This window comes from Sparus aurata, chromosome 15, assembly GCF_900880675.1.
Source record: "Sparus aurata chromosome 15, fSpaAur1.1, whole genome shotgun sequence".
NCBI lineage: Eukaryota > Metazoa > Chordata > Actinopteri > Spariformes > Sparidae > Sparus > Sparus aurata.
Genome location: NC_044201.1, coordinates 19622126 through 19649717, shown reverse-complemented (window position 1 = coordinate 19649717; position 27592 = coordinate 19622126). Strand labels below are relative to the sequence as shown.

Sequence of the window (27592 nt, the reverse complement as noted above, 5' to 3'; positions counted from 1 at the left end):
AGGGGTCAAAATCTACTATGTAAAAAGATCATCATAATGTTAGATGGGGTGGGATTAGATAAATTCTCACTTCTTCCCACTCCTTTTCAAATATGTAGTTAGAATTGCCTGTTTTCATATGCACGATTCTTAAACTCCATTGCGCGCGCGCACACACACACTCCCTGAAGAGGAATGAGGACACAGGACTTTGGCGTCCCTGTCTGGTTGTATTGTTTGTAGAAGGTGAGCACATGTTCTTGCACATGCATGCTCACAAACGTTCAGGGGAATGGCAGCGGCTCCAGAGACGGACAGACAGTTGAAAACAAAGAGGGAAAGTTAAATGGTGGACAAGCAGGAGGCTATTTTTGATACCTACCAGCCAAAGCGGCTGCCTCAATTTCACTTGTTGCATGTTTCATGAGTTCTGATTCCTTATTAAAGCAAATATTTGATCATGACTACTAGTGGCCGGCCTGCAGTGCCTTCATGGCCCACCAATAGACCATAAACCACACTACTGGAAATACTGGACTTCTTGCACAAATAGGACAGCCTACCTGAAGTATGTTGGTAAAACAAAAGAAACACTTTCAATTAGGTTACAAACACATTTTACTTAATAGTAAAATAACTTCTCATCAGTGGAACCTGAACCTTCTTCCAGGTCTCAGCTGTATGGGGATTTTTTTTTTTGTAAACCTTCATTACAAGCATTGTGAAAAAATTGTACAATTGTTGTTGATTAAACTTAATAGTTATTCCCCAATTAACGAACAATAAGATGCATTATAAACCATTCGTTCAGCAAGAGACCTACACAAAAATCACTTACAGTTGACGTAAATGAATTAGCTCTAGAGACTGAAAACATGTTTATTTCTGTTGTGAAGTCGGGCTTATTAACATGGGGTCTGATAGGGATGAACTCACTTTTGAAACTGCCACTTTTGCTTAATTTCTCAGCCCCTGAGATTCCCTCTTTGCTGATAAGCGAGGTGAGGGAGAGGTCCGAGCTGAACGATTGTATAACAGAACTTTAAAGATAACCCGAGATAAAGGGAGGGAAGGAATGGGATGTAAAGTGAGTCGAAAGGAAAGATTAAAAACACACACACCTTCTTGACTGGACCTCACTACGCACACCCACGACATCTAAAGAGGTGCTTCCTTACATTTTCCTGACGTTTTAGAAAGTTCACTATCTTATCACAACTAAGTCCAACGGTTACATGAGCACAAAAGGTACACTGTGTGATCCAATTTAAAAAGTGATCAGCAAAGCCTTCAACTTTGCACATACTGATTTGCGCAAAACACTGTTTCTATAAATAGTATATAAATATATACACATGAGAAGAAATAATTAATTTGCGATTTCAGTTAATGTTAAATCCTTTTAAGGAAATGACTTTGTTTTTTTTGTCCTGTTTGTTTATCTTCTTTTTTTTTTTTATCAGTACAGGTGAGTAAAAAACATCCAGAACACACATGTATCATCCAGTTTTAGTTTAATTCCTTTAGAAAAAAAAAAATCTCTTCACTTCAGTACATACGCATTGCACAAGGCAGGGAGCCGTTTATTTTTTAAATTGTTTTTTTTTTTTTTTTTCCATTTTTAACCCTTTCCGTTTTCAAACCAGAGTTAAAAGCAGCAGCAGAACTGACGCCAAGAACCAGCACTGGGCTTCCCAAAAATATCATGCTCAAGTCCAGATCCTAGAGGAGCTGATGTGAACGACCGGCACTGAAATCCAGCAGACAGAAAACACCTGGACTTCCATTCATAGTGAGTATGACCAACATGGTTAATCTCTAAATCTAAGTAAATGGGCCAAAAATGGCTACAATAAATGGAAAAATTCTAATCGCTGACAGTATTTTATTGAAATCACAGAAAAACTTTCTATAGTTGTGTTGAATCCTAGGAAATCTCATCCATCATGTCCCACAAATACGTTAATAATTACTGGTTTGCGAATACTCTGATGTTGGAAAACGAGGACAGTTGTTTGTCTCGATGTGTCTTCGGTCTGCGTTTGGATTGCAAATGAAGTGCCGGGTCGTGTTTGGGAAACCTGACCCTGATCAGTTGAAATAACTTCATCAACAGACAGATTGCTGGTGTAGAATATATCTTATTAATATTATTTACAAAATCTCTGTACAATCAAATACACAAGGGTGAAAAGGTCCGTCCTGCCGGTCAAGCATTTCAGAGGACAGTTTAAAGGCCGGACGTGTTCACACAACAGGATGTTCCACCGGATTAAGAACCACTGAGGGAGAGTTTTAGCAAATTGGGGCAAGAAAACGTTCCACAAGCAACAAGGTGTTTACAGGTTAAAGTCTACCCTAAACTCACAGGATTAAAGATATGAACTATCATCACATTACTTTTATGTACTGCATGTTTTCAATGACCTTTTAGCATGATGAGGTCACACAGATCACATGCTTCACACGCTCATTTTGCTGCAAAATTCGGCCCAAAACATCCTGTTTGCGAGCGTCCACCTTAAATAGTGTTAACATTTAATCAGCAGGACAAACTTCAGGAGGAGAAACTCTCTCTGTCAAGATTCAAACAGGATTTATATGAGGGGGAAACTAACAGGGTTGCATATTTTTTTAGAAAACATTTACAAACAAATCAACTCTGGTAGCGTTAGAGAGGAAGGTGAAGGCATTAAAGAAATCCAGGATGAGTTACTGCATAGCCTGTTGGTTAGATTACACTATGGATGACGTACGCCAAAGCTCTCTACAGCGCTGAGAAACACGTACTGATTGGAGAACAGGAGGTCCTGGTCGGAGATGAACCAGAGTGTTAGTGAGGCTCGAACCCCAAACTCTAAAAATCACCACACAGACTATTATCAAAGCAGACAAACAGCCACATTTTGGACTCATGAAAGCAGGAAATCCACTTCTTAAAAAGATAATTTACATAAAGTCTTGCTTCATACTGTGTCTGTATCAACACTTCGATAAAAAATGTCAACTGAATACTTGTTAAGTGTTAAAAATTAGAATTTGAGTCAAACACTGAAGGTTCATAGTTACTACAAGTACCTGAACTCATGATACTCCCATGAAAGTCTGTGACTTCAGCTTGGAACAGTTTTTAAGATTAGTAATGTGTGGAATAATTATGTTCTAACTTGTACTTAAACATATAGGTACACTATAAGCAGCTTTAAAAACACATCAGCTATGTTATGCAGAGACCGATGCATCAGCTTACAAGATGTTCCCATGTATGTCTTCATTACATCTGTTCCCAATAAAATAGGTACCAACTCGGCTGCCAAATTGGTGAGCTGGCATTCTTAGAAACTAAGTCGTCCATGTATGTTGAAGAGCTGCGTGCATGCTGCTACATCAGGCCAATTGTCCTTAAGTCCTGCCGCCAAGACAGCTCTGCGTGTATTTTCTTTTCAAAATTAAAGCCAGAAGATGCCATAACAGCTGTTCAACATTGTGGAAAATATCAAATATGGCTGCAACTATCGTGATATTCACTAATATTCCATTCAATAGAAGCTCCTTCTACCTCGGTTCTGCAGGACATTGATGATGTGTTTCAAAGCTAGATCGCTTTCATAAATGCTGAGAATCACAACATGTTTGAAAAGGCTTCATCAGTCTGACCGGGGATGACAGACGAGATTTTCCATTTTTACAAACAATCACACTGGTTCTTTTGTGCCAACCAAAAACAATCACACCATGAACAGTAAAGTCAGTACAATGGTATTTTCAAATCACATGGGAAAAACACATTAATGCACATTGTTATTTACTACTGGCCACAAAAAAAAAAAATGAAAGAAAAACAAAACAAAGCTGAATAACAATCATAAAAGGACGCACACCTTTTAAAAATGTTCCCAAACCAAACTGTTGCCCAGAAACATAATCAAAAGAAAACTTGGGGAAACTGTATTCCAGTTCTTATATTTAATGATCCATAAAACCGAACATTGTGGCTTTTCAAATAACGTAATTTGATATCAAAACTATTGAGGTGGTAGTGGAAGAAAATGTTCACTTGGGACAAGCAGGTGTGTTCTGAATGCCGAACAGCCCAAAAACTTCAAGTACAGTACTTGTACAGTAAAATGACAGAAAAAACAAAACATAACAAACACAGAGAGCAAGAGTGAAACCACGAACCTTACAATAACAGATCGGCAGGTAAGAAATGAAATCGCCCAAGACAGCGAAGGGCACAAACATAGTGTAACCACAGTAAAGGCAACCTATCGGGGTAAAAGGAAGGGGTGGCACGAGATAACCAACAGCTGATAGGTCGAGGCCACTATCATCATCCAAACATTATTTGGACCAAGGCAAATAAAAATACACAACAGAACAAAACACACCCAAGAAGAATATCTGGAAACTCCGAAAACACAGTCAATTAGTATTTCACCACAAATTTTCTTTGAAGACTCGCACAAGTGCTGACATCTGGATTATTACGGCCATTAGAGTGTTATTGATCTCTTTTACACTCATCAGCAGAAAAAACTATTTTTGAACTTTCAGTATGTGAGCTACAGAGAAGTCACTCTGTACAAAAGAGATTATTCTGTTACCTGATGATCAATATTCACAGCAAAACTTTTTAATCGGTAGTGTGGATAAAAACATCAGCTTTAAATAACTTCCTAATAACCATGTGGCCTATTGTCCAAATGTCCTTTTATACAAATGAACTGAAGAAGAACAGGACTGTACAGGAGCAAACATGTTGTTTGTCGGGGTCAAAGTGTAGTCCACGAGTACGTTAGATGGCCACTTGATTTCGTCAATAAGACTTTCACAAAAACAATATACTAGCTGAGGAGTTAACCTTTGTTATTCACTTAAACACATCAGGCTCAGAAACACATGAAACTAACCCAACCCGATAGTGTTGTTAGCGATGATTTGGAGGTATTGTTACAAGAGAGATGAGGGTCAATTACACAAAAAGCGACTCCAAAAAGCAATGGAGCACATAAAGGCATGTAGACAGTTGTAGTTAATCTATGAAGCAGTGAACAGTTGAGAGTACAGTCCGGCTTTATAGTTCAGCTGCTTTGACATTAAACAGAAATGAAAGGCTGTAAAGGTCCAGGCTGGGAGGAAACTACACACTGATACTTGTAGTCCATGTTTCTCCAGAACAGCTATGATTCAAGGCTCTTTACAGCTCTACAGCTAGGATGAGGTGTGAAAGTAAATTTACAATTCAAACTCCCGATTTTAAATTGCAGATCAGGTAAGATTCCTCATTTTCAGCAGCAGCTGTAAACCTTACACTGCTTGTTTGGGGTAAACTCAAGATAGCATTTCCTTTAGTAATTAATTCTCTGACCTTACATTAGTGGAAGTGTTGTTATTTACGAGATATGAGAGTATTAAACCTGCATTTTACATCAATGAGTGATGCAGAGTTTTCTACCCAGAAGTTACTGTAAACAAACACTGTGATTCAGTCTCTAGGATATCTTTCTAAAACAAATGTTCTCATGGTTTGTGACTACAAAGCAGGGGGGATTAAAACGTTTACCATCCAGCAGCACTTAGGGCTTGCACAATAAATAGGTGCTGGGTAGCCTTGAAAAAAAAGAAAAAAGAAAAAGTGATGCAGAGACCTCGACTTCGATTCCAGATTCTGAACGATACGACATTTTTTCCTGCATGACTCTTGACAGTCAATCACCAGACCTGCCGCTGATAAGATTAACTCCTTCGATATTGGAATTTGGTATGAAATGACAAGACATTAGTTAAATAGTACTGAGACAATTTGGTTGTCATAAAATTATCGAAGGTAGATACCCAGCCTGAACACAACCACACTGTTAGACAGTAAAATCAGTCTAATCTGCAAAATTGATTCTGCTGCTAGTACGTTTTCACAAGAGGGGAAACTCTTCTTAAAAGCATCTTGGTCCATCTTTTTAATGCCTGGATTCATATGGAGATAACTTAATCTTAGCCTGTGTTATCTTAGCCTGAACTTAACATCCGAAAAAGGCAACAGGGTGGCAGAGGAGCTAGAGGGTAAGGAAACAGGCATCCCACCCTGCTGAAGTGTCCTTGAGCTAGACACTGACAGACAGGGAAGGGTGGGAGATAATCATACGATGATTAAAAAAAAAAAAAAAAAAAATCCCATAGTATTTCACAATTTACAAACAGGTCTGACTGAACTGTAGTTGTAGTGTTGCTAGTCAACAGAAATCAGATACAGCTGTAGCGCCATCTGTTGGAAGACAGTCTCTTGGTCCCATCATCTAACACTAAACTCACTAATCACTGCATGCATGGCAATATGGTGTTGTTACTGTTGTTTACATGTACTGTAGGCAGACGGAGGAAAGACAAACAAAAAGCGAAGGCCATGTGGAGCAGCAGAAAGAAGTAAAGACTGTTTCTGCGTCCCATCTGAGCAGAAGGAGGCAAGAGTCTCAACAGGGTTTGGCTTCAGTGCACTCCTTAGAAGACTGGAGCATGGTGGGCAACTTCTTGTGCAACAAAACACCTCTGAAACTTACTGTCTCGTCGGTTCTCCAACTGCAGTTTGGAGCTGTTTGACTGCTTAGCATAGTCTACAGCTTCAGCTACAGCAGGAGCCATATGTGATGTAAAGATGACTCTCTGGTCACAGAATGTTTTTGAATCCCTGGTGGTGAAAACTACTAAATCAAGAGTAACTTCCTTTCTGTGCAGAGGTCCAATCTCAGAGAGCTGTTGCACAAACAGTCGCCCGGGCAGCACAGCCTCCAGGACGTAACGCTACAGTAGCTATTCACACAAACACACACAGTAACAAAAAACACTAAAATACTCTGTCTCTGTGCTTCCCCACACAGGACTGATTACAGGAATCAACCGCAGTGATTACAGGAAACCATAAATTAAAGATTACAATATTAAAACCTCTATGATAGGGGGCTCTGTTGGGGAGATTTAGGAGATGAATGTTAGAGGTTATCATTATTTACAAGAGTTAAATTATTAAAATGGCTTTTCTCAGTTTCTGTGTCTCTCTCTTAGTGTTCCTTTAGCGGTCTCTGTGAACGAGACCTTTCAGCAGCGTCAAAAGGGTTGATGACGTCACAGCATCGAGAGGTGATGACATCACAGCGCTCAGGGGTGTATGACATAGTCTTGTTGAGGGGTTGATGATGTCACGACACGGTTTGCTTCATGGGTCCTCTGTTGTCTTGAGCAGCTCCATCAGCGCACCGACAGCCCCGAAATAACCCTGTTGCAAAAACATACGTGCGCGTTTTACACTGATGTATGTCGTAGCACTGAGCTCAAGCTTTAGAGACAGGAGGTTTGCATAGAGCTCCACAGTTTGTTTAAATTAATCATGAGGTTTATTAGTCAAGTGCTCACCTCGTGTTCCAGGAAGAGCGCTCTGAGTTGTCCTTTAGACCAGAAGTCCATGGCGTAGGCTAGCAGCTTTGTGGAGACTGTGTTGATACGAAGGAAGTTCCCAACAAACACCACACGCTCGATTTTCTGATGAGAAAAAAAACAAAGGAAATAAGAGAAATCCGGCCCAACTATCTGTTTGACAACTATGTATGTCACATAAAACAAATATAACAAGACATTTTTTTAAAATATGAAAGCCCGGGATAATATCGTTCCTCATTCGCTCCCAGCCAGAGGCCGCTGTTATATGTTATTCTCTATATTTCTCTCCCAAAAGGACAAATGTTGCTCCACACTACACAGATCACATAAAAAGATAGAGCACTGCTCTGTCTATGAAATGGACATTGTGAGCATCTCTTGTACAAATGTTTAAGCAAATTTCTCTAATGTATGTACTAGGGGAGTCCCGACAAAGCGGTATTGATGATACCCATGGAAATCAAAAATTAGAGATTGATATTAAAAATACACTATATTAACTACTCTCCACTTCCCAACATTTTATTTTGTGCAAAATGTATTTGCATTTTATTTAGACAAAACACAAAGCAAACAAAGTTATATACTAACTGAACTGCTTGCACATAAATGAATAAGTGCTTGACGGATAAATTCATATTTGATCTGAAACAGAAACAGTGACCAAAAATGCAACATCTATTCCAAACACATGGTGGTGCTGGAGAGCTGGTAAACTGGCTAACAGTAGAGCCACTATGGAAAAGATCTAATGATTTACCACAGGTGGTGTAACCTCAGTAGGATTAACAAACAAATGCTGATTACATCCAGTGTTGAAGTTCACAATGCAACAAAGCCATAATAATTCCCACAACTACTTATAATGTCAGAAGGTTTTCTTGTGTTTCATTAAACATATAATTTGCCTGAATACAGTATGTAGTGTTAGAAATACACATTTGCATTAGAAAAATACTACGTACTAAAATTATACTAAAATGAGAGAAACAGTGGGAGCTTTATTTTCACAAATGACTTCTTGGCTTTTACCGCCTGTTCAACATCATGTTGAAAGACTAGTCTCTATATGTTTAAGACTGGATTGTGTTGATCTAATACTTGTCATAAATCCTGCAAAATTCCAAGAAACAGCCAGGGGGAAGTAAATAAGTAAACCACTGTGACCAGAAATACGAGAATGTTTTTCTGCTGTTAAAAGACTGTCAATAACAGAGGTTATCTTCATGCTGTAAACTGCATTATGTAATTTGATAATAATACACTTGGAACAAGGTGAGCCTGCGTTTGTGTGTTTACAAGTGTTAAAGCTTGGCAGGACCAGTACACTGATATGCCTATACTTTAACGGCCATAATACAGGACTTATGATAACCAATGATCAGGTCATCTAGTACTGATTGGATGGAGGTTCCTTCCTGTCCAGAAACAGAAGAAAACACTGGGAGAAAATACTTGTTTCTTGTGTAATTGTGTCTTCAGAGGAGAATTTAAGTGTCTACATTCTATCCCTAAAACCCAAAAAAGGGAAACACTTCCCTACATCAACAATAAGGATAATTCAAATCCAAACCGGAACAATTGGTAAACCCCCTGCAAAATTAGCAACCCCTACAGCCAGTGGACATATGTGCATGTCTTCGCTGCAGCTCTGTGTGCAGTGATAGCCCTGTACAATGCTGCTTGATCGCCATGCCACAAGGCAACACTGTAAAGAAGCTCACAGCACACAGAAAGACTCCAGGCTGATCCCTCACTCCGGAGAATAAAAAGTTTGACTGCTGCCGCTGAAAAACTTTAAAATAAATCCAGCTGTAGCTCCATTCAACAAGGTATTCATTCAATTTAGCCATTAAACTACTGTACACTAAGCTACTTGCATATATATATATATATATATATATATATATATATATATATATATATATATATATATATATATATATATATATATATATATATATATATATATATATATATATATATATATATATATATATATATATATATATATATATATATATATTTTTGCTTCTTAAAACTGTGCAGTACAGTTAGCATAACAGAGTTTACGTAATCTCTAACAATTAACCCATTCTACAAACCTGAGTAGAAATAAAGCACAGACAGAATTTGATTCATTTACGAGTACTTGTAAGCATTTCAACACCGACATGTGCTCAAGGATCATACTACAGTTCAGGCAACCTATAATCGCTCATGTGTTTGTACAAATATTACATAAACTGGCGTGGCTGTGTGGACATTAAGTTTGATGATAGTGACCAGGATCTTGTGTGTGGGTGCGTGTGTGTACCTCATTGACGGCACACATCCGTGCTATGGATCCTATGTTATTAGTGATGGTGACCAGTGTGGCTCTGGCCAGGTCTTCCTTACTGATGCTGTCTCGCTTCTCTTTGCTCATCATGTGACCAAAACTGTAAATAAAAAATAAACACAGAAAACACAACATGTTCATATAATCTGTCATTTTACATATACGTCACTATTCAGGGTTGATGAACTCTTAACGAGTTAAATAAAAACACAGAGCATGTCAGCATGTCACAATAACCTCAGAACAACAGTAAACAAGGGTTGTTTGTCAGTGTGTGTGTGTTTCAATAACTGACCGAAAGGAACACGATAAGAAGATTATAATCTGATCAAATGTTTTTCACTTTATGGATCAACCTTTGAACACAGAGCAGCAACTTTACTGTACACATAATAAACCCAGATTAGCCAGTAAAGATCTGAGTGTGTGAGAAGCTGGTTTGTGTATTATGTCATACACCAGGCTGTTTTGTGTTTTTTTTATGTGCAGTCATACATTAAATCTGAGAATGTAACTGCTGTTAAAATCCTGTGATGTCTTTTGGATAGTTCATGTTCTCGTTATCATGATCTGTCAGCAACTTTGAAGTGTGAGCCAATAATTCATTGCTTAAACTGATTTTAGCTGGCTGCAGGATAATTTTATCAACTTCACATGATTAGTTTATCAATTTGCATGTAATAAGTTAAAGCTAAATATTTTAGAAGCAGTTTTTATTGTATTTGTATAATATCTCTTAACATCCTGACAGCAATCGATGAATCAAATGCTCAGACAAAAAAAGCTCTATGGCTGTGGCGGGCCTCTAATCGTTCTATCCAATCATTTAGTTTGATCAGTATAAAACGTTTAGCCTTTTACTTGTCTTTTGCTGCCGCGCACCCTCTGTCCACACACTCGTTTGTGCATTAACTGAGTCTTCTACAGAGCTCAGCGCAGATATATATTTCAAAGCTTTTAGAAGTTTAAAGAAACTGCTGCCAAAATCGTCACACTCACCTGGATGCCACAGCTGAACCCTGTAGGCCGAAGCGCTCGTAGTCTCCTCCGTAGATATCTTTCACCAGTTTGTCCACGTTGGTAGAGTCGCCCTTGCTGGCCATTTCCAACGCCTCCTCGAATGTCTCGCAGCCCGTCAGCAGACAGCATAGGCCCAGGAATGTACCACCTCCCAGACTGACAGAGGAAACAGTCAGAGATGGAGTGTGAGGGAGACCATAAAAGAGAAAATTGGGAAGGCAGGGATAAACAGGGAAAGATCCACATCTATCCTTAGCTCTAAAATATGCCCCCTGTACTTTAGTCTCATTCCAAGAGTAACAGGAGTTCTGTTTGTTTAATACGGACCTTTGACTTCTCAAGAAAAAATATCAAACCCCTCCCACCCTGATTGAGCTGAAAATTAACTTAATTCTGATAGATCACAAGAAGGCTTATTCAGTTATTCACTAACATTTAATGTTAAACAAATCTAGATGGGACTTCCATTTATTTTTGAACAGTTCATATCTAATCACAATCTAGTCCTACTGTTATGCAAACACGAAAAGGTACACAGGGTGATTATAGATAACGAACGTCTGGAACTCAAACCACTGACTCTACTGGATGGATCTACTGACGCTACCTTTAGGTGTTCAGCCACCTTCACATTTTTCACATATTCATTCATGCAAAGCAGCTTCAAATTCAAAACTTGTTTTGTGACAAACCAGTTAAGTCTCTGTAATGTTTCTGAGCTTTGAACTACTTTTGACTTTTTGCATAATGACCTTTCTTCTCTCCCTTTTCACCAGGCTGTATCCCCAATATTAACAGTTCTTTGTATCATTTATTTCAGCCCATCTTAATTTAACAGTGAGGTTACACAAGTAACAGAATATTACCCTTTGTAATAAGTATACTGTTTTTAGTGTTACACATGATAATGAGCTGTCAAAAAGGTTCGACCCTATTATACCTGTGTTGTTTTTTCTTCTGCTTATGGAGATAAACTGCCTCATCTGTGACAGTAGAAGATGCAGTCTTGCTCATCTCATTTTGTCATATGCCCTCATGCAAGAGCCACTAACCCTGATTTGTGCTTAAATTGCACATACCAGGGATTTAAGATAATTCAAAGGAAATTTAGGTGTGCCAGACCTGCCGTACTAGTCAAGTACAGATAGTAAAACTCTTGTTTCACTTAAGACTTGTAATGCCTTGATCCAAGTGAACTTGACACTGAAAGTAATAATAATAAAAAAAAAAAAGAACTTAATGCAAAGGCTATAATATTCGCTCATATAATAGCTCTGAGTCAGTCACATCCTCTTGACTGCCTCTATTATAAGTCATGGACCGTGTTGCTTTAGAAAGACATTTTTAGTAGGAACGGTTTGTTCCTGCTTTTTGTCTGTCACAGTATGGCTCTGCTCTGGTGACATGTCGTTGACAGCTGTACTTTTGATATTTTTTCAATGTTTTATTTTATTTTTATTTTTATTTTTTATTTCTGTCTGATTTCTGTAGTATGAAAGTCTTCTTTGACCATGTTAAACTTGCCCAAAAAGGCAGCTGAACAGGAATCCCTTATAAGCCAATAATAAAATCTCATGAGATTGCACTTCCATTATTAAAAGGTGCCAAACATCAGGCTGAAACAATTTTGTCTGTTTTAGAGAGTTTGCAAAGTCTGACTTGAAACAAGCCTCTCAGAGAATTAGTTCTACAACAACAATACAAAGATGCTTTTCTCTCCTCCTCACCTGGTCCCAGTCACCCGTTTGTAGTTGTTCTCTGAGTACACAGCCAGTATGGAGACCCCGGAGCCGATGTTGACCAGCAGCATGGGAAAGGGGTCTTCCAGGGTGCAGGGCTTCTTCACGCAGCTCTGTGTGTCTGAGGGGTTCTGGAAGTAGTAGCACTCTGGGTGTCCATTGAAGCCCACCCGGTCGACGTACAGCAGGCCACGAATCAGGCAGTCCAGCTCATCGAGCTTCAGCAGCTCCAGGTCGGCCATCTGCAGTGCAAAGGGAAGGGGGTTCAAATACTGAGAGGATGCTATATCAGTTCAACCCTAAGAGGCAGGCTATAACCGCTCAACATAACTTAAACTAAAAGATGATCATAATCATGTGAAGCATCGATTTGTCATGTTTATGAAGCTAAAATGATTCCAAATCAAAGCTAAAATCGTTCTCAAAGCACTGAGAAATGAGCATGAGGTTTTGGTTCAGCCTACACTTCATGCTGCAGTGCCTAGGGAGTGTTCATTGATCTTACTGCACTGCAGAAAGGGTCAATGAACTCAGGTTAACAGTCAGTGAGCTTTAAAATGCACCTACTTCAAATCATGTTTAGGAGCCACTACATTTATGAAAAGTTCATCAATTCAAAGACATCAAGGCAGCTCTATGAGGAGTGATAATACTACAAATTCTCTGGTCATACACTCACCGTTCTGAAGTCGTTCTCGAACTTGTAGGCGCCGCCTCCAGTGGCACAAAGAGTAGTGTGGAGGCTGGAGAAGTTCTTGTCGTGGCCCATCTGAATGAAACGAGGCATGGCCTGTGTTGGGAAGCGGATAAAGTGCAGGTTCCCCGTCCTGCCGCACATTGTCAGGTTCCTTAGCTCCAGGTGGACGTCACGGACACCTGTTTTACCTGAGAGAAGAAGGGACGATATTTTACAATACAGGATAGTCATGTTGATTTAGGAACTGCAAACACACTCACACTTAAAGCTGTGATGCAAGTTAATCTGAGTAGAACAAAACAAAGCCTAAACTATAAAATATCTCTTGGTAACTTCTTGTAACATGTCCTTGGCCTGACCTTTTCCACACACGAGTAAACACACTTAAAATATTTGGGTGTGACCACATGTGTGTAAATGTGTTTGTGTGTGTGTGTGTGTGTGTGTGTGTGTGTGTGTGTGTGTGTGTGTGTGTGTGTGTGCGTGTGTTTGTATGTGTGTGTAGACCTACCGTAGGCCACGTTAGAGGTGAGGTATCGGCGGATGGACTTGAGGTTTTCTACTTCCTCCTGTTCTTCCTCTGCAGTTATGTCGACTGGCTCAAAGTACACCAACTTCACCAAGGTGCCACCTATGTCCATACCAAACCAGGGGAAGGCTGAAAGAAAGGGAATGAAAAAATTCAAACCTCGTTACAAACCAATAGTACAAATAGAACAGATCAAATTGACAAAACACAATATACAGTATAATGTAGCTGAGAATAAAGAGAGGCCATTAACCTAACAACCAACAGACATACAGCGAAAAACAATATAACAATTACTTTTATTGCAATTGGTGTGCATTAGTCACTAAACCCATTTTTGTTTTCTTAATGAAGCTTGACTTCTAAGCACTTTTAATAGCATTTTGATTTGTTTAAAGGTGCTATAAAAATAACGTTTAATTGATTGATGGTTGTTGGCTGGACATAACCTATTTGAATATATCATCGTTGACTCTTTTTTACTAGTGTCCAATAGAAAACATGACTAATGGAACTAACTGCCATCTAAATTGATAGTATAAATAACCATTCATTGCGGCCCTAGACAGGAGTCCCTGCCAACACTGACAACCAGAGATCAATCTGAAGCACCTGTCTGATAAGTCCAACCTGGCATCAAACATGCATCTCTTGATATAAACAGTTAACTGTGCTGCACAGACAGGAGAGGAGAGAGGAAACACTGGTCTGGATAGTTAGCTGGGTAGAACATCGAGTTCAGCACAAAAAAAAGATCTTCCAGCAGAACTGGCCAGAAAAAAAAAGAGCCACAGTCACCATGGAAACAGACACCCTCCCCCCTCCATCATCTCCTGTTCTCTCCATCTCTCATACACTCTCCTCCTTCGCCTATTTTCTCTTTCACTTTGCTATTTACCCTCATCTCTCAGCCTCTATCACATCCTCATACACTCTCGTCTTTCTTTCTTTCTTTCTCCGACTCTCTGTCAACAGCAACTGCATTACTCTCATTTGGTTTCTCCTGCTTTCTCTTCCTCTTCTTATTCCTCTTTGCTTGCTTCTTGTCTCTCGATCAATTTAATTCAATTAAAGTAAGACTACCGGGATGGAAGAGAACTGATACTGCAAGACGTTTTAAATGCACCGCAAAGCAACTCATATATAAAATTAAGAGGTACATCAGCCTTTCTCACTTCAATTAAATCCAGGAGGCTTTTTTTGTGCTTTGTAATTAGATCTGAAACGATTGGTTGATTAATCGACAGATGATAAATTGGTAAGCATCTCGATTGTATCAGTTATTTATTCAGCAAACATTACAAACATCAACTAGTTTCAGCTTCACCATGGTGATGATGCCCTACTTTTCTCTGTTTTACATCATTGTAAAATAAATGTATGACGGTTAGTGAGAAAATACATAACAATACATAACTAAAACATACAGTTTTCAAGTCTAGGCCATTTTAATCATTTAATCAAGAGTATAAACTGTAGGTTAATCGAAAAAGAAAATGATTGTTAGTTTCCTTGATTTTTTGAATTTTTAAAAATGTTTTTCATGTGTTTTATTTATGGGTCAATAAAAACACAATATCCAAGAAAACATAACAAAAGATGAGCAATTGTTTCCAAGACAGCTGATGTGTTAAGAGAGAGGCACAAAACGTGTAACAAAGAATATAAAAATAAAATATTTAAATGTAAAAATCACATCAGTACTAACTAAACCAAAACAATACCCCAATAAACTGTATTTTATTTTGGCAGACAGATATTTTCTCTTCTGGCTGTGCATATTTTGCTATTTTTAGAAGCCACCTGCATCGATCAACCGCCCTTTTGGTCAGGCAGGTCAACAAATACCTGGCTCAACAGTCAGTGACGGAGTGTTTTTTTTTTAAACTTACAACAGACATGGTGAAACAAGGAGGTCAATCAAGGCTCTCAGAGAGAGCCTCTTGTTATGCTTTAAGTCTGTGAAACGTTAATGTTTTACAACCCTCAGATAATACAGGAGGTGAGAGAAGAACAACAAGGAAGGACAATCTGTGTGTCTTAATGTTCTCAACAATGCAACGCCTGTGTGATGTTGAAGACATGCTCACTAAAACATTATGTTGTTGTTGTGGAAACAACAGCATTCAACAATAGAATATGTTGAATCCAAATATTCATCGCAGGAAGAAGGGCCAGCCCACTGAGTTACAAGAGACTGAAAACCATTGTGTTTCATATACATATACAGAGCCACCTTTCTCATGCTGGAGAAATGTTACTTTTTATACTTCTGACTGTAATAATTACAGACAAATCTGGAAAAAAGTTTCTGAACTGAACTGTGGTCTCTGACCTTTTGACCCCTATGGGCCAAGACCCATCCTTTGTCCAAGTTTTATGGAAATCTATTCCGTAGTTCTTGTGTAATCCTGCTGACAGACCAACCAACAAACCAATGGACACAAGTGAAAACATAACCTCCTTTGGGGTAGGTAATAAATCTGATTATTTTCCTGATTAATTGTGAAAACATCTTGAGATATCTTGTTATGTCTTGTTATGTCTGAGCAGTCCAAAACCCCAAAATATTAATTTCACTGTCACATAAAACACAGAAAAGCAGCAAATCCTAAAAAGCAAAAAGCTGAAACTAGGGGACTTTTGACATTGTATACACTATTAAAGGATGATTACATTTGATGTGTCCTATGATCAGTCGTTTAATTGATTATTTTGTTTACATTTTAGGAAGTTAAACACTAGTCAAACACTTAACTTTTGGATGTCTGTGCTATAGAAATGCATATGACGAACAACCTGTTCCTGTTACAGTCTGAGCCTTCATTGGCCTTGAATGACAATCAGGAGATGTGTCCCTTTCACAACAGACTGTTAAAGGGAAGTGAATGAGTCTGTCCAGCTTACTGAGACAAAGTCCAATTGAGTTTACAGACAACTTTGATTCTGGGATTGGGTGAAACATGTGTAATGTATTTTATGCAACTGTTAGCTTGTCATGATGTCAGTATCTAACATGTAACTAGGGATGGGCAATTAAGACCAAAATTCTCTGCATTTTTTGGGCTACATGGCGACACCATATACAAATATCAGTATGTTCTATGAAGTGGGCTAAATGTTAGTTTTAAGTTTTTTATCGACATCATAAAATCCAATACATGATCCCAGAAACCTCATGAAGCTAATTTTTGCATTGAAATTGTTTGCATTATATGTTCAAGTGTTCATGCTACTCTGTGCCACCTCCAATTAATGTTACCACACTGCTGCTGCTGTTACCTGCTGATGGTAGAACTAATACATCTACACCTGCTACAGAGGTTGGTGTTTGGTTACCTTTAGCAGGAGTCACCTCTCACCCGCTTTAGTGTTTGGTTGACTTTTTGTTACCTTCCCCTCTCACCTACTGACCTTTTTGATGTCTGTAAACATGAACTGAGAAGTATAGGTTTTGTAGTGATCTCTCCGGAAAATTCACCTAGATCAGAACTTCTGTAATGAACTGTGTTTGTTGCAAACTTAGCTGCGAAAATAAACAATCTTCATTAACAGCTTAATCGTTTTCTATGTGTTTTCTGTTGCAATATACATTTGTTTCCAGCTGGCATCAACCTTGAAGCCACAAGAGGTAAACGCTTTACTACAAGCACCAAAGCTGAGGCAAAACTGAAAAGCTGTGAACAGAAATATGATCTCCTTCTCCGATATAATGAAAGGTGTCAGTCCAAGCCGAGGCGACACTGTTAGAGGCCAGCCAAGGTACATGACGTTGTCTGCCTCAAGTGACAATCACATTTTCCTCCACAGCCTCAGCCAAAAACACTAACAACCAGCACATGACATTATCTGAATAAACATCACAACACAACAAATAAGAGAAAAGTCTTAAAATATCAGCATAATATTTTTCTATTAATATATTTGTGTTGCTAAGATACAGCATTTGGAGTGAATGCTAATGTTATAACCTCAGATTGAACCTTTTAAGTGCCAGGAAACTGAACACTTTTTTTCTGCTTTCCTAGAATTTAATAGAGAAAACTCCTCAAATTGTGCTTACTTTAATAGGTCATGCAACGTTAAAACACTGCACTGAAACCCATCGTAATAAGGAACACATCTACTCACTAAGTGAGGAAAATATTTCAATACGACAGAGGATGTTGCACAAACATATTGACAATGACCTTTTGTTTCTTGGAGACAATAGTTTTCTATCTACAAGCTAAAGTTCTGACCTTTACCCAAACCCTAATCAAGTGACTAACTTTAAATGCCATGTGGATGAATGCTTTTGCTTAAGAACACTGAAAATGGCGATCAATAAGCCACAATCTATATTGTATTTATGTAATGCAGATTCAAGAATTAATTGGGCTTTTCAGTCATTACTGCAGGTATAAAAACATTTTTTCCTTCTATTGGGGGATGGGAACCATTTTTTTTTCCAAACTGACAAAACCAACTTAATCTTCTCCCAACAGCCAGTTAGAGCTGCAACTTGTCAACCATCGTATAATTGTTGACTATTTTGAGGCAATGTTCAGGGACATTGCACTTACGTCTACAGAGCAAAACAACAGTCTTTTTTGGCATTTGATGACACTGGATTTTTTTCATTTAAAACCAGAGTTTTAAGGGAGTCATTTTATTTTATTCAGTCGGTGTGAGTAATGCACAAGAAGGAGCTGTTAAATGAAGAGCTGTAGGAAACAGACTGCATACTTCCAAATCTCAGTTAGGCATCTTACTCCTTTTCTTTGGGTTCCTTATTCACACTGGGTAAAACTCTGACATATTGCCAAACAGGCTTTTCACTTTGACAATAAATCCTATTCCATCATCTTGTCAGTCAACTGTCCGAACTATCCTTACGTAATAAAAGAAATGGGACTCAACTGCTCAGCTGCAACTCTGCTGCTGGCGCTTGTGCTGCAAAGAGTAGACGCCTGCCGCAGTTTGAAACTTTGATTGCAGCAAGCCAACCCACAGCTAAACCAATTTAGTTTGACAAAAAGAAAACTATTTTGATAATCAATTAATCTGGTTTGAGGTTTTTTTTTTTTTTTTTTTTAGTTTCTGTATTTTCTGATTTGAGCTTTTCTTTCCATCTTTGTGTTTTGGACAAAACAAGACATCTGAGGACATCAGCATAGGCGTTGGGAAACACTGGTCAACATTTTTCACAATTTATAAACCAGAAAACAAATAGATTAATGAGACTGACAGATCAATTTACTAGTTGCAGCTCTATAGCCAATTACATGTATGTATGAAAATCCGATATGGAAGACTGTAAGGCCAAGGAGGAGTGGGATGATGAAGTCAAATAGGAGCTAATTCAACCGAAAAATGAGGACCAACATATTCCTGCCTGTCAGTACTTGGGCCTTATTTTGTTTAGTTATAGTTTGATCTGAAGCAGACTAGCGTCCACTGTAGAACATGTTAAAAACCTTTAACTTTCATTAACTTATGATGCTACTTCATTAACAAGGAAGCTCTCCTGGGAAAGATTACTTTACAGCCCGAGAATTTTCTTATAGCATCCACATGTACTTGTGGAAACTCCTTCCACTCCATTCACTGATATAGAAAGTGTTAGACTGCTGTGTGGTAGTTTCTATCATGCATGCAACATTGTACAACATTTAAGCTTCAAAATTATTTTGAATTTTTTGTTTTTGGCTTTTGTCTCGGTTTAACTAGGGACTAAGGATCAGGCTTTGGGGGGAATTTTGTTTTTTTACTTATTCCGAGTTTAGTTTTTTTCTTTTACAGAATACCAAGAATGACAGCAGCCTTCTTTATGCACCTGTATAACCAAGTGGTATAATCACTGAGCTTGTGTTTGAACCAGAGGCGTCCTCTGAATCTGCAGAGTAATTTGTCAGGCTTTCTCATTAGTCTCTTTGACATTTACTGACTGCCCTGCCCCCCCCATAATGATTACCGTGTGCAGCAGAAAAACAACACACACTGGAAACAGCATTGAAGCATGATGCCAGGGGAAACGGTACTGATTTCTTATGGTCTGGCTGTGATGTCAAGACATATGGCTGCACTGAATGAAGAGACATCAGAAGAAGACAGTGTTCTGGCCTACATTCAGTCTCACAACCGTAAAGTGTCGCTGCTCAAAGAATATTACTAAAACAAAAGAAAAGGTTGCTTAACCCCCAAACTTCCCATCATAAATGTAAAACTGATCACAAAATTAAATGTCCTTTTTTTCCTGCTTGAGTTCCTTAGCCTTTAGTGGTGCCTACTAATCCAGAGTCATCATGCTCACACACACTGTGTCCAGCCAAAGATCAGTGTGCCAAGGAGCAGGCTGGGTTGAGCAGGGAGTTATTTGTGTCCATGTAGTCGAAAGGTCCCTGACCAAACACACCTCTACCTTTGTCATGCGGTAGGTACACTATATGTGTGTGCGTGTGCGTGTGCGTGTGCGTGTGTGTGTGTGTACTGTATGACTTGAACAACAAAGACAAGAAGTCTTACTGTTGAGATTTCTAACATGACCTCTGGGATTATAAGCAGCTAACATTTCTATGAAATTTCCCATTGCTTAACCTTTAATCTCAGGTTTCACAGGCAGGTTAGGAGTGTGTGTGTGTGTGTGTGTGTGTGTGTGTGTGTGTGTGTGTGTGTGTGTGTGTGTGTGTGTGTGTGTGTGTGTGTGTGTACATAGAGAGCACAGGACAAGAACAACACTCAGCAGGCTTGTACGATAAGACAAGGGAAATTCATTTTGCCATCAGTTGGCACCTGAACACTGTGTGTATAGCAGATATAGCCTAATACTCATATATACTAATCACTAATCAGAACAGGATATTTTGTCCTGTTATTCTTATCACTGATATAATGTTATTATCTAACAGTGTTGTTATCCATCCCTTTTAACAAATATCATCCTGATATTTATGAAAGTACTAATCATCTACTACTCACAGGAATATAGCTGTAGGTACTTCCACTGCTGCTGCGTTTAACATAGTACAATATGTACAACTACAGTAGACTTAATACAGTAAGTTAACTGATCGAATAGGGACTTGACAGAAAATAAACCAGCAACTATTTCTTTGAACTATGCTAAAGTTAAAGATGCTAAACTAAATTAAGGCTACAATTAACAATTATCTTTATGATCAATCAATCTGAAGATTTTTTTTTTTTTATAATTAATCCATAAAGGTTTTGTTTCATTTCAAATAATGCTACCAAAAATGGCAATAACAGTTCCGTAAAGGTCGAGATTATGTCATCAATTGCTCGTTTTGTCAGCACTACACTACCATTTCCTCGATTTTCCCTTCCTCCTTCCATCAAATACAAAGATTTCTGTTACCACAACCACTACTGTAATGCAACAGCTGAATCAAATACATGAATACCAACTACCAGTATCTGCACTTCGTCTACTACTAATAATAAAAGGCTTTATCTGAATTAATTTCAGATGAACATGCAGATAAATAAGCTTTTGGAAATCTTTTTTACATATATCTGGCAAAACAAATAGAAAATGTGTCTGTTATCTTTCCAAAATGAGATTGAAGAGACGACAACAGAAGTCAACAGAAGTCTTTGAAATGCTAAACAAATGTAGTCTTATACCCAGTTTCAGACAGAAGTAGTTTTTTGGATGTGCCCTTTCTGAACCCTCATTGTTCGCAATACATCTGCAACAAAGGATGGTAGAACATTGACTTGACCTGTGGCAGACCTTTTTGTTAAACTTCCATCCCTTTATGAGAGTTATTCTTTTACCACATTTACACACACTAGTAACAGTTCCAGTTCCAGAGTTTCAGCTCCTCCATGATTATCAATTGCTAAACCGGCCAGCGAACCTTTGACTCTTTCTAGGAGGACAGCCAATCAAATTTACCCCTACTGCCCCACCCCACAAAACCACTTTGTACCTGCAGCCAACGCCTAGTCTCAACACCAGTCTTCAAGTAATCTCTCCCTACAGAGATTCCAAGTAAAGAATTCTTCCTACATCCTGTTATCTGTGACAAAATGTGAATTTCAGTCAAAACACTGAGTTACACAATATTGTGTAGACCAAACAGTCGAGGCTGTGCATCATTCTGACTATGCTGCTGCACATTGTAACTTCTAGTTTTAAAAAAATGCTTGCCAATAACAATGTTGTTGGTACTGCTGCTAAAATGTAAAACATCTGCACAGTACTTCTTCCAGTGGTGTTTCTGTCTTTTATCAAATTTGTTTTGTTTGTTTTTTATTTCAACCCCTGCAAATACCAAATACTGATAATAATACAGCCTATGAATACTGCTGAGCTTTCTGCTTTTATTTAAAGATCACCCCACACAACAGATGTGGTGGTGCAACACGCCTCCTTTAGAGACATGTCTCTCACTCACACATGGACACACAAGCACACCTGTTCAGGGCACAAAAACCAGACCAATTTTACCAGAAGTTAGCAGAGTTAAAAGAAAAAGTTTCTTCCACTTTCTTCTACTGTTGCTGTTCTAATTACCTCCCTGTTTGCCCACCCTCCTATTCTGTGACCACTGACCACACCCATATGACCACACACACTATGACTTCACAGCAAGTGGCAAGTTGTCAACGAACCAGTTTCAGTGAAACAGGAGGATTAAGGTGCTGTGCTCAGTTCATTAGTATGGACCTTTGTGGTATACAATCAAACCTTGGAAATTTAAATTACGGTACTGGTAAGTAATTATGTCTTAATTCTTCTGATTACTGGGAAATGACCAAGTTCGAGAAGGAAGTGACCAAGCCCAGCACAAACTCTCATTTAGTCCAAACTCGACTCGAGTTCCGACGCAGTTGATGTAAGATGTAGTGCCGAGTCTGTATTGATTCACAGCACTCCACATGAATGTTTGCCTGGAAATTAACAACTGCCACTGTGTTGTGTTCAAAACATTGCGATGTAAATCGCTAACCCCAGCACCAAACCAGACAATATAGCCCCAACACATACAGTAGGTCCATCACTTCTTTTAAAAAATGTTTTACACTATATTATCAGTAAAAAACTTGAAAGCACATTGTCAATTGATCTGAGCAAAACCAAACATAATTTCAAAATATTTGTCCAAACCCAGCCCAGCCCATCAGGCCCATAAAGATATGTGTTGGTTATTCAGACTCTAGCTGGGATGCGAGAAGTCAGCTACATATAAAAACTTTGTGATGGGCCATTTCTGAAAAAATGTTCAGCATAAGTCAGACCTTGTTTATGGGATGCTGCAGCCCCCTCAGCACCCCTAGTTCCTGCATCCATATGCAGCACATTTCTTAAATGACCGCATAACATTTCTTAGTCATAGATCTTGCAGTTGACCATGAAAAGACAATCTAACATCTGTGCGAAAAACACGTGGCAAAATCTCATCAGGGTTTTTCAATTGGGAAATTAACTTTTTAATTGGGATCTGGAACTGTATCAGGACACAACTGATCAAATCTGATACCAAGTTGCTTCTGGTGTAAAGAAGGAGTACTGCAGTCAGTGTTATACAGAACTAACCACGATCCCTACACCACCTCAAACACTGAGTAGAAAAAAAACTATCTGGGGACAAAAGTAAAAAATCACGACCCCGAGGGGAAAACATTCCATGGTTGGATCTTCGGGGGGGGGGGAAGCTTAGAGGGTTATCCGGGTTTATCAGGACGGCTGGCTTCCATCCAAGGATAACTCAGCCACAAGCAGAGGAGCTCTGAACGGACATTTCAAAGTTTACTGATGAGATGTCCCCTGAATTACGTAATTTAGGCCAACTGTAGTGCAGAAGGGCCTCTCTCTTTCAGGATACTATGCATCACAGCACATAACTGATGCATTAGGTTCAGCTGTCTGTTCATTGCAACATCACACTTCCCCAGTAACTCTTACATCCTTTTTAATCAAATTATAGACCCCTTTATGCTTCGTAATAACACGTCAGATTTTCCCACTTCCTGGGTCATTTATTTAGCGTTTCAACACTTAAGTGCATCATCTCACATACTGCACATACTGTACATCTACAGCAGTGTCAACATGTCTTAACTACCAAAAGAAATTCTTGTACATCTTAGCACATGTTGATTCTATTTTATCTTGTTGTGTTAGATATTTAGTTTGTTTCAAAGAATAAGCCACTGATAGCAAAACTAAACATCCTTTGTCTTCCAGTAAAAGAGATAGCCAAGGCTTAAGTTAATGTTGTATGCATTTCCACTGCAAACTACACATATTAATGTGGTTCTGTAATACTCAACACGTTGCAAATTATTACAAGCATACGCTCAGACCAAGAAGCAAGGACAAAAATAATACTGTATGCTGTTATAATAAGACAATATCACAAGATCTGTTAAAGCAGGACGGCAAAGCAGGTCAGCAAACAAAAACTAATGTTGACAGGTCTTACAGGAGTATAGTCGGAGTTCATGCTGGGGATAGAAAATAGGCCAAATTAGAAAGGACATAACCTAAAAGGGAGAAGTTGGAAAAGCAATACATATTCACAGAACCTTGTAGTTGGAGCCATTAATAAAATGAATAACACTTCTGATTATGGATTGGTGCAATAACTGCAATAACTGATGTAGCAGTAACCACAACCTTATCACAAAATTAATGCTGTAATATTTACTACTGATATTTAACACATCGAAAGGTTGAACTGATGCTTGTCACATCGAGTCAAATTATTTATTTGTGCTTCACTGAAAGAAAAACAACTTATAGGTTAAAGAAGATGTACGTCTACTTACATGTATCTTAAGCCTTGCACTGAGACAAATGTGGTTAGGTCTAAAATATTGTTCATTTTAAGTCAAAATAAAAACTTCAAGATCATATGGTGGGACAGTGAAATATATTACTGAGCTATTGACCTGTTCTGCTTCTGACTGATGCTGCAATGTGTAGGCTGGTTCTCAACGGTGACAGTTAAGAAATTTCCCTGAATGCAGAAACCAAAATGGTGATGTCCCAACCCCTTCTCCGTTCTGTCTCTGCCACTCCAGTTGTCACAACACAACGACTGATAGATGTAAAGAATGCTGACCTAATGACTTAGCAGCAAGGGCCCTAAACTTGAAGCTGGTCTCTCTGCAAACATTTGCAAGAATGAAAAACAAGTTTTACCATGGCTGCCACATTCAGTCACAACAAATCCTGGGGATTTGACTTAACAGCCTCAAACAGGATTTGAGAGATGAAGTTTCAGTGAAAAACAGCCAAACAGCTGACTGCAAAAAACATTTCTGAGTATGTTTCAAATGTGCAACATTCTCACTACAAGGATAATTAATGATTTGTTTTCATACCCCAACACAAAGTCATAAAAAATTGACTTTTAAGAACCCTTAAAAACAAATCATTGGAAAAGACATAAACCTTTTCACACTTACCAGGTTTCTTTTCACTTATAAGTTTCATAGTGATGCAAGATATCAGCTCACAGGTGCATATAAAAACAAAACTACAAAAATATTATTAAACAAGCTCGTGGAATGAAAGCTAAGATGGCCTCTGTCAGTCGTGGATATCTAAAGAGACTTCAAACAGCGACGAAAAGGACACTTTTCTCCATTCTGCTGTAAAACTCCAAAGTTTCCTGGATGATCTTTACTCACATCATCTGAAGTACTCGGTAAATAAGGGGGCGGGGCCCCGGCACATTCAACCTTCCTACTGAAGACAAGAGGCGGGCGCTGATTGGCCGAGGCAAGCCAGGCCCACTTATCAGGAGCTTTTTCACCACCGGGAACCGGCCAATCACAGCGCATCAAATGCAACCTGAGGGTTCATACAAACAAGAGGGGGTCTCCCTGACGACGGCAGGCTTGGAGATTGGACAGATCTGACAGAGACACTGACCAGCTAATCTAATCAAAATGAGGAGACGTGAAGTGACAGGATTGTGATGTAAAAACACACATTAACCACCAAGTTAATAAACACGCAGTTAGAGGTGACTACACGCGGGTTGTCAGAGGTTGTTGCTGTCATTGCGACATGGCATGGTTGTGCAAACCCCGGCTGATCGGTATTGCACAGCAAAGATTAGCAGTCATCAGATTTGCTTGTCACTAAAACAAATCGCACCGCTTCCACCACTGATTTGGAGAAAAGAATCATGTCGGATAACGTGAATAATTGCAAAAATAGGTTGCTGTAGTTTTTTTTAACACTCACGGGGTCTGCTCCGTCTCACCGACTCCGTCCTCCTCCGTAGCCTGCACCTCTTGGCCGGGGACCCGTTGCACTCCGCATCTTCCCCGCGGTGCAGATGATGCATGTTCTCAAGCGTGCTGCTGTTGGGTCCACCGCTGCTCGACCCAAATGCACTGCCGCTGCAGCAGCTGCCGTTCGCGGCCACAGCGACGTGACTGTGAAATCCCCTCTGGCTCTGGCCGTTGTTGACATGAAAGGGTCCCGACGCTCCTTTCTTGTCCATCATTGACTTGGCTTTATCCATGGCAGCAGCTAGCCTAGCCTAGCCTAGCTTAGCTTAGCATCTGCCGCGAAAGCGAATGTAAAAGCCCGGCTGTTAGCTAGCTGGCTAGCTACGAGAAACCCCGGCTACCTTTAGCTTAGCTAGCTAATGTTAGTTAGCTCCTGCTGCTTGCAATCTAGTGAGACGCTAGACGTTACCCTCCTTCGTAATTTAACGTGCTTTACCTCAAAATGCCAAGCTCGAATTTGACGTGAAATTGTAATTTAGTGCAATATAAAATGGAAATACGAACAGTCGCTAAAATACAGTGTTTCCTTTGAGGTCACTCGCGGTCATTTCCCCACATTGAGATTCTGGCAGGCGCAGCAGCAGCCGGTGTGTATGTGTGTGTTGGTGGACGGCTACGTCACACCAGCAGCTCTTCAGCAAAGGCCCGAACCCGTTCACCTCCTCCGACCGGTTTTTCTCTCCTCTCTCTCTCTTTCTCTCTCCCTCTGCACTGTGATTCGACACTAACACACAGAGATTTGGATTATTAGCGTGTAAACAGAGCCGGTCCGTGCAGCTGTGGGTGCCTTAATTATAAAAGTGGCTGCTCGCTGTCATCCTGATTCCCCGCAGTCCTCCCCACACGTGATGGTGCTGTCAACCAGTCAATAATGTGTCGGAAACGCACGCAGATGAACTGTAGTAACACTGGAGTTGCGTGCAGAAGCATCGGCGGCTGTTTAATGTCCTTCTCCTCTAATAACAAGGCTTTTATGTGCCCGCAGCCTTACAGCATTTTAAATAGTTGCATCTGATTTGTGTGTGTGAGATAATGCGGGATGTGTGTGTGAGATAATGTGGGATGTTTGTGATCTCTTCATCCACTGATTTTTTTTTATTTATTTTTTTTAATGCCAAAACCAACTCTCAAAGTGACCTTAAAGGGCAACACAATGTCATACCGTTCTGGAGAAGAAATTCAAAATCATAATTGTAATATTTTGATCTTTTCCACAGCAAGCTGTTCTCAGAGGGGGAAAAAGTTCCTCAGAACACTTGTTTGAAGCTGGAACAAGGTGGCAGCGTCCGCGACATATACACAAAGTAAAACTGTGACAATGTGTTGTCCTCTAAAGGCGCTGTGTGGAAGAAAAGTTTATTTTATGCAAGCGTCAGTTTTTAATGAGAGGAAAATGACACTCGAAAATTAACTTTCTTGCAAATAGCATTGGATAGCAAGCCATGTTCTAAAACACATAGCAAGCACGTGTCAGTGAAAATACAAAGGTCAAGCAACTATCTCAGCTTGTTAAAGAAAAACAATCACTAGAATCAATCAGGCCAGACATTCCTAATCTATGTAAATGTCAGCTTTTAATACCACATTAAACTACA

The 27592-nt window shown here is 39.2% G+C and overlaps 1 protein-coding gene across 2 annotated transcripts; it reads right to left on the bottom strand.

Annotated features, from left to right (window-relative positions):
• Window positions 1-1476: 1476 nt before the first annotated feature.
• On the bottom strand, window positions 1477-26924 carry pank1a (pantothenate kinase 1a). Of its 2 annotated transcripts, none has more exons than XM_030441943.1 (8): window positions 25948-26924; window positions 13719-13865; window positions 13190-13395; window positions 12499-12752; window positions 10751-10927; window positions 9728-9851; window positions 7387-7512; window positions 1477-7249 (listed from the first exon to the last, which is right to left on the bottom strand). In XM_030441943.1, exons 1-8 carry the CDS (start codon window positions 26228-26230, stop codon window positions 7190-7192), a joined length of 1377 nt encoding a protein of 458 aa, XP_030297803.1. In that variant the 5' UTR covers window positions 26231-26924; the 3' UTR covers window positions 1477-7189. The 2 variants fall into 2 exon arrangements, with proteins under 2 accessions (XP_030297803.1, XP_030297804.1); XM_030441944.1 differs by lacking the exon at window positions 25948-26924 and adding an exon at window positions 25161-25390.
• Between the last annotated feature and the right edge of the window lie 668 nt (window positions 26925-27592).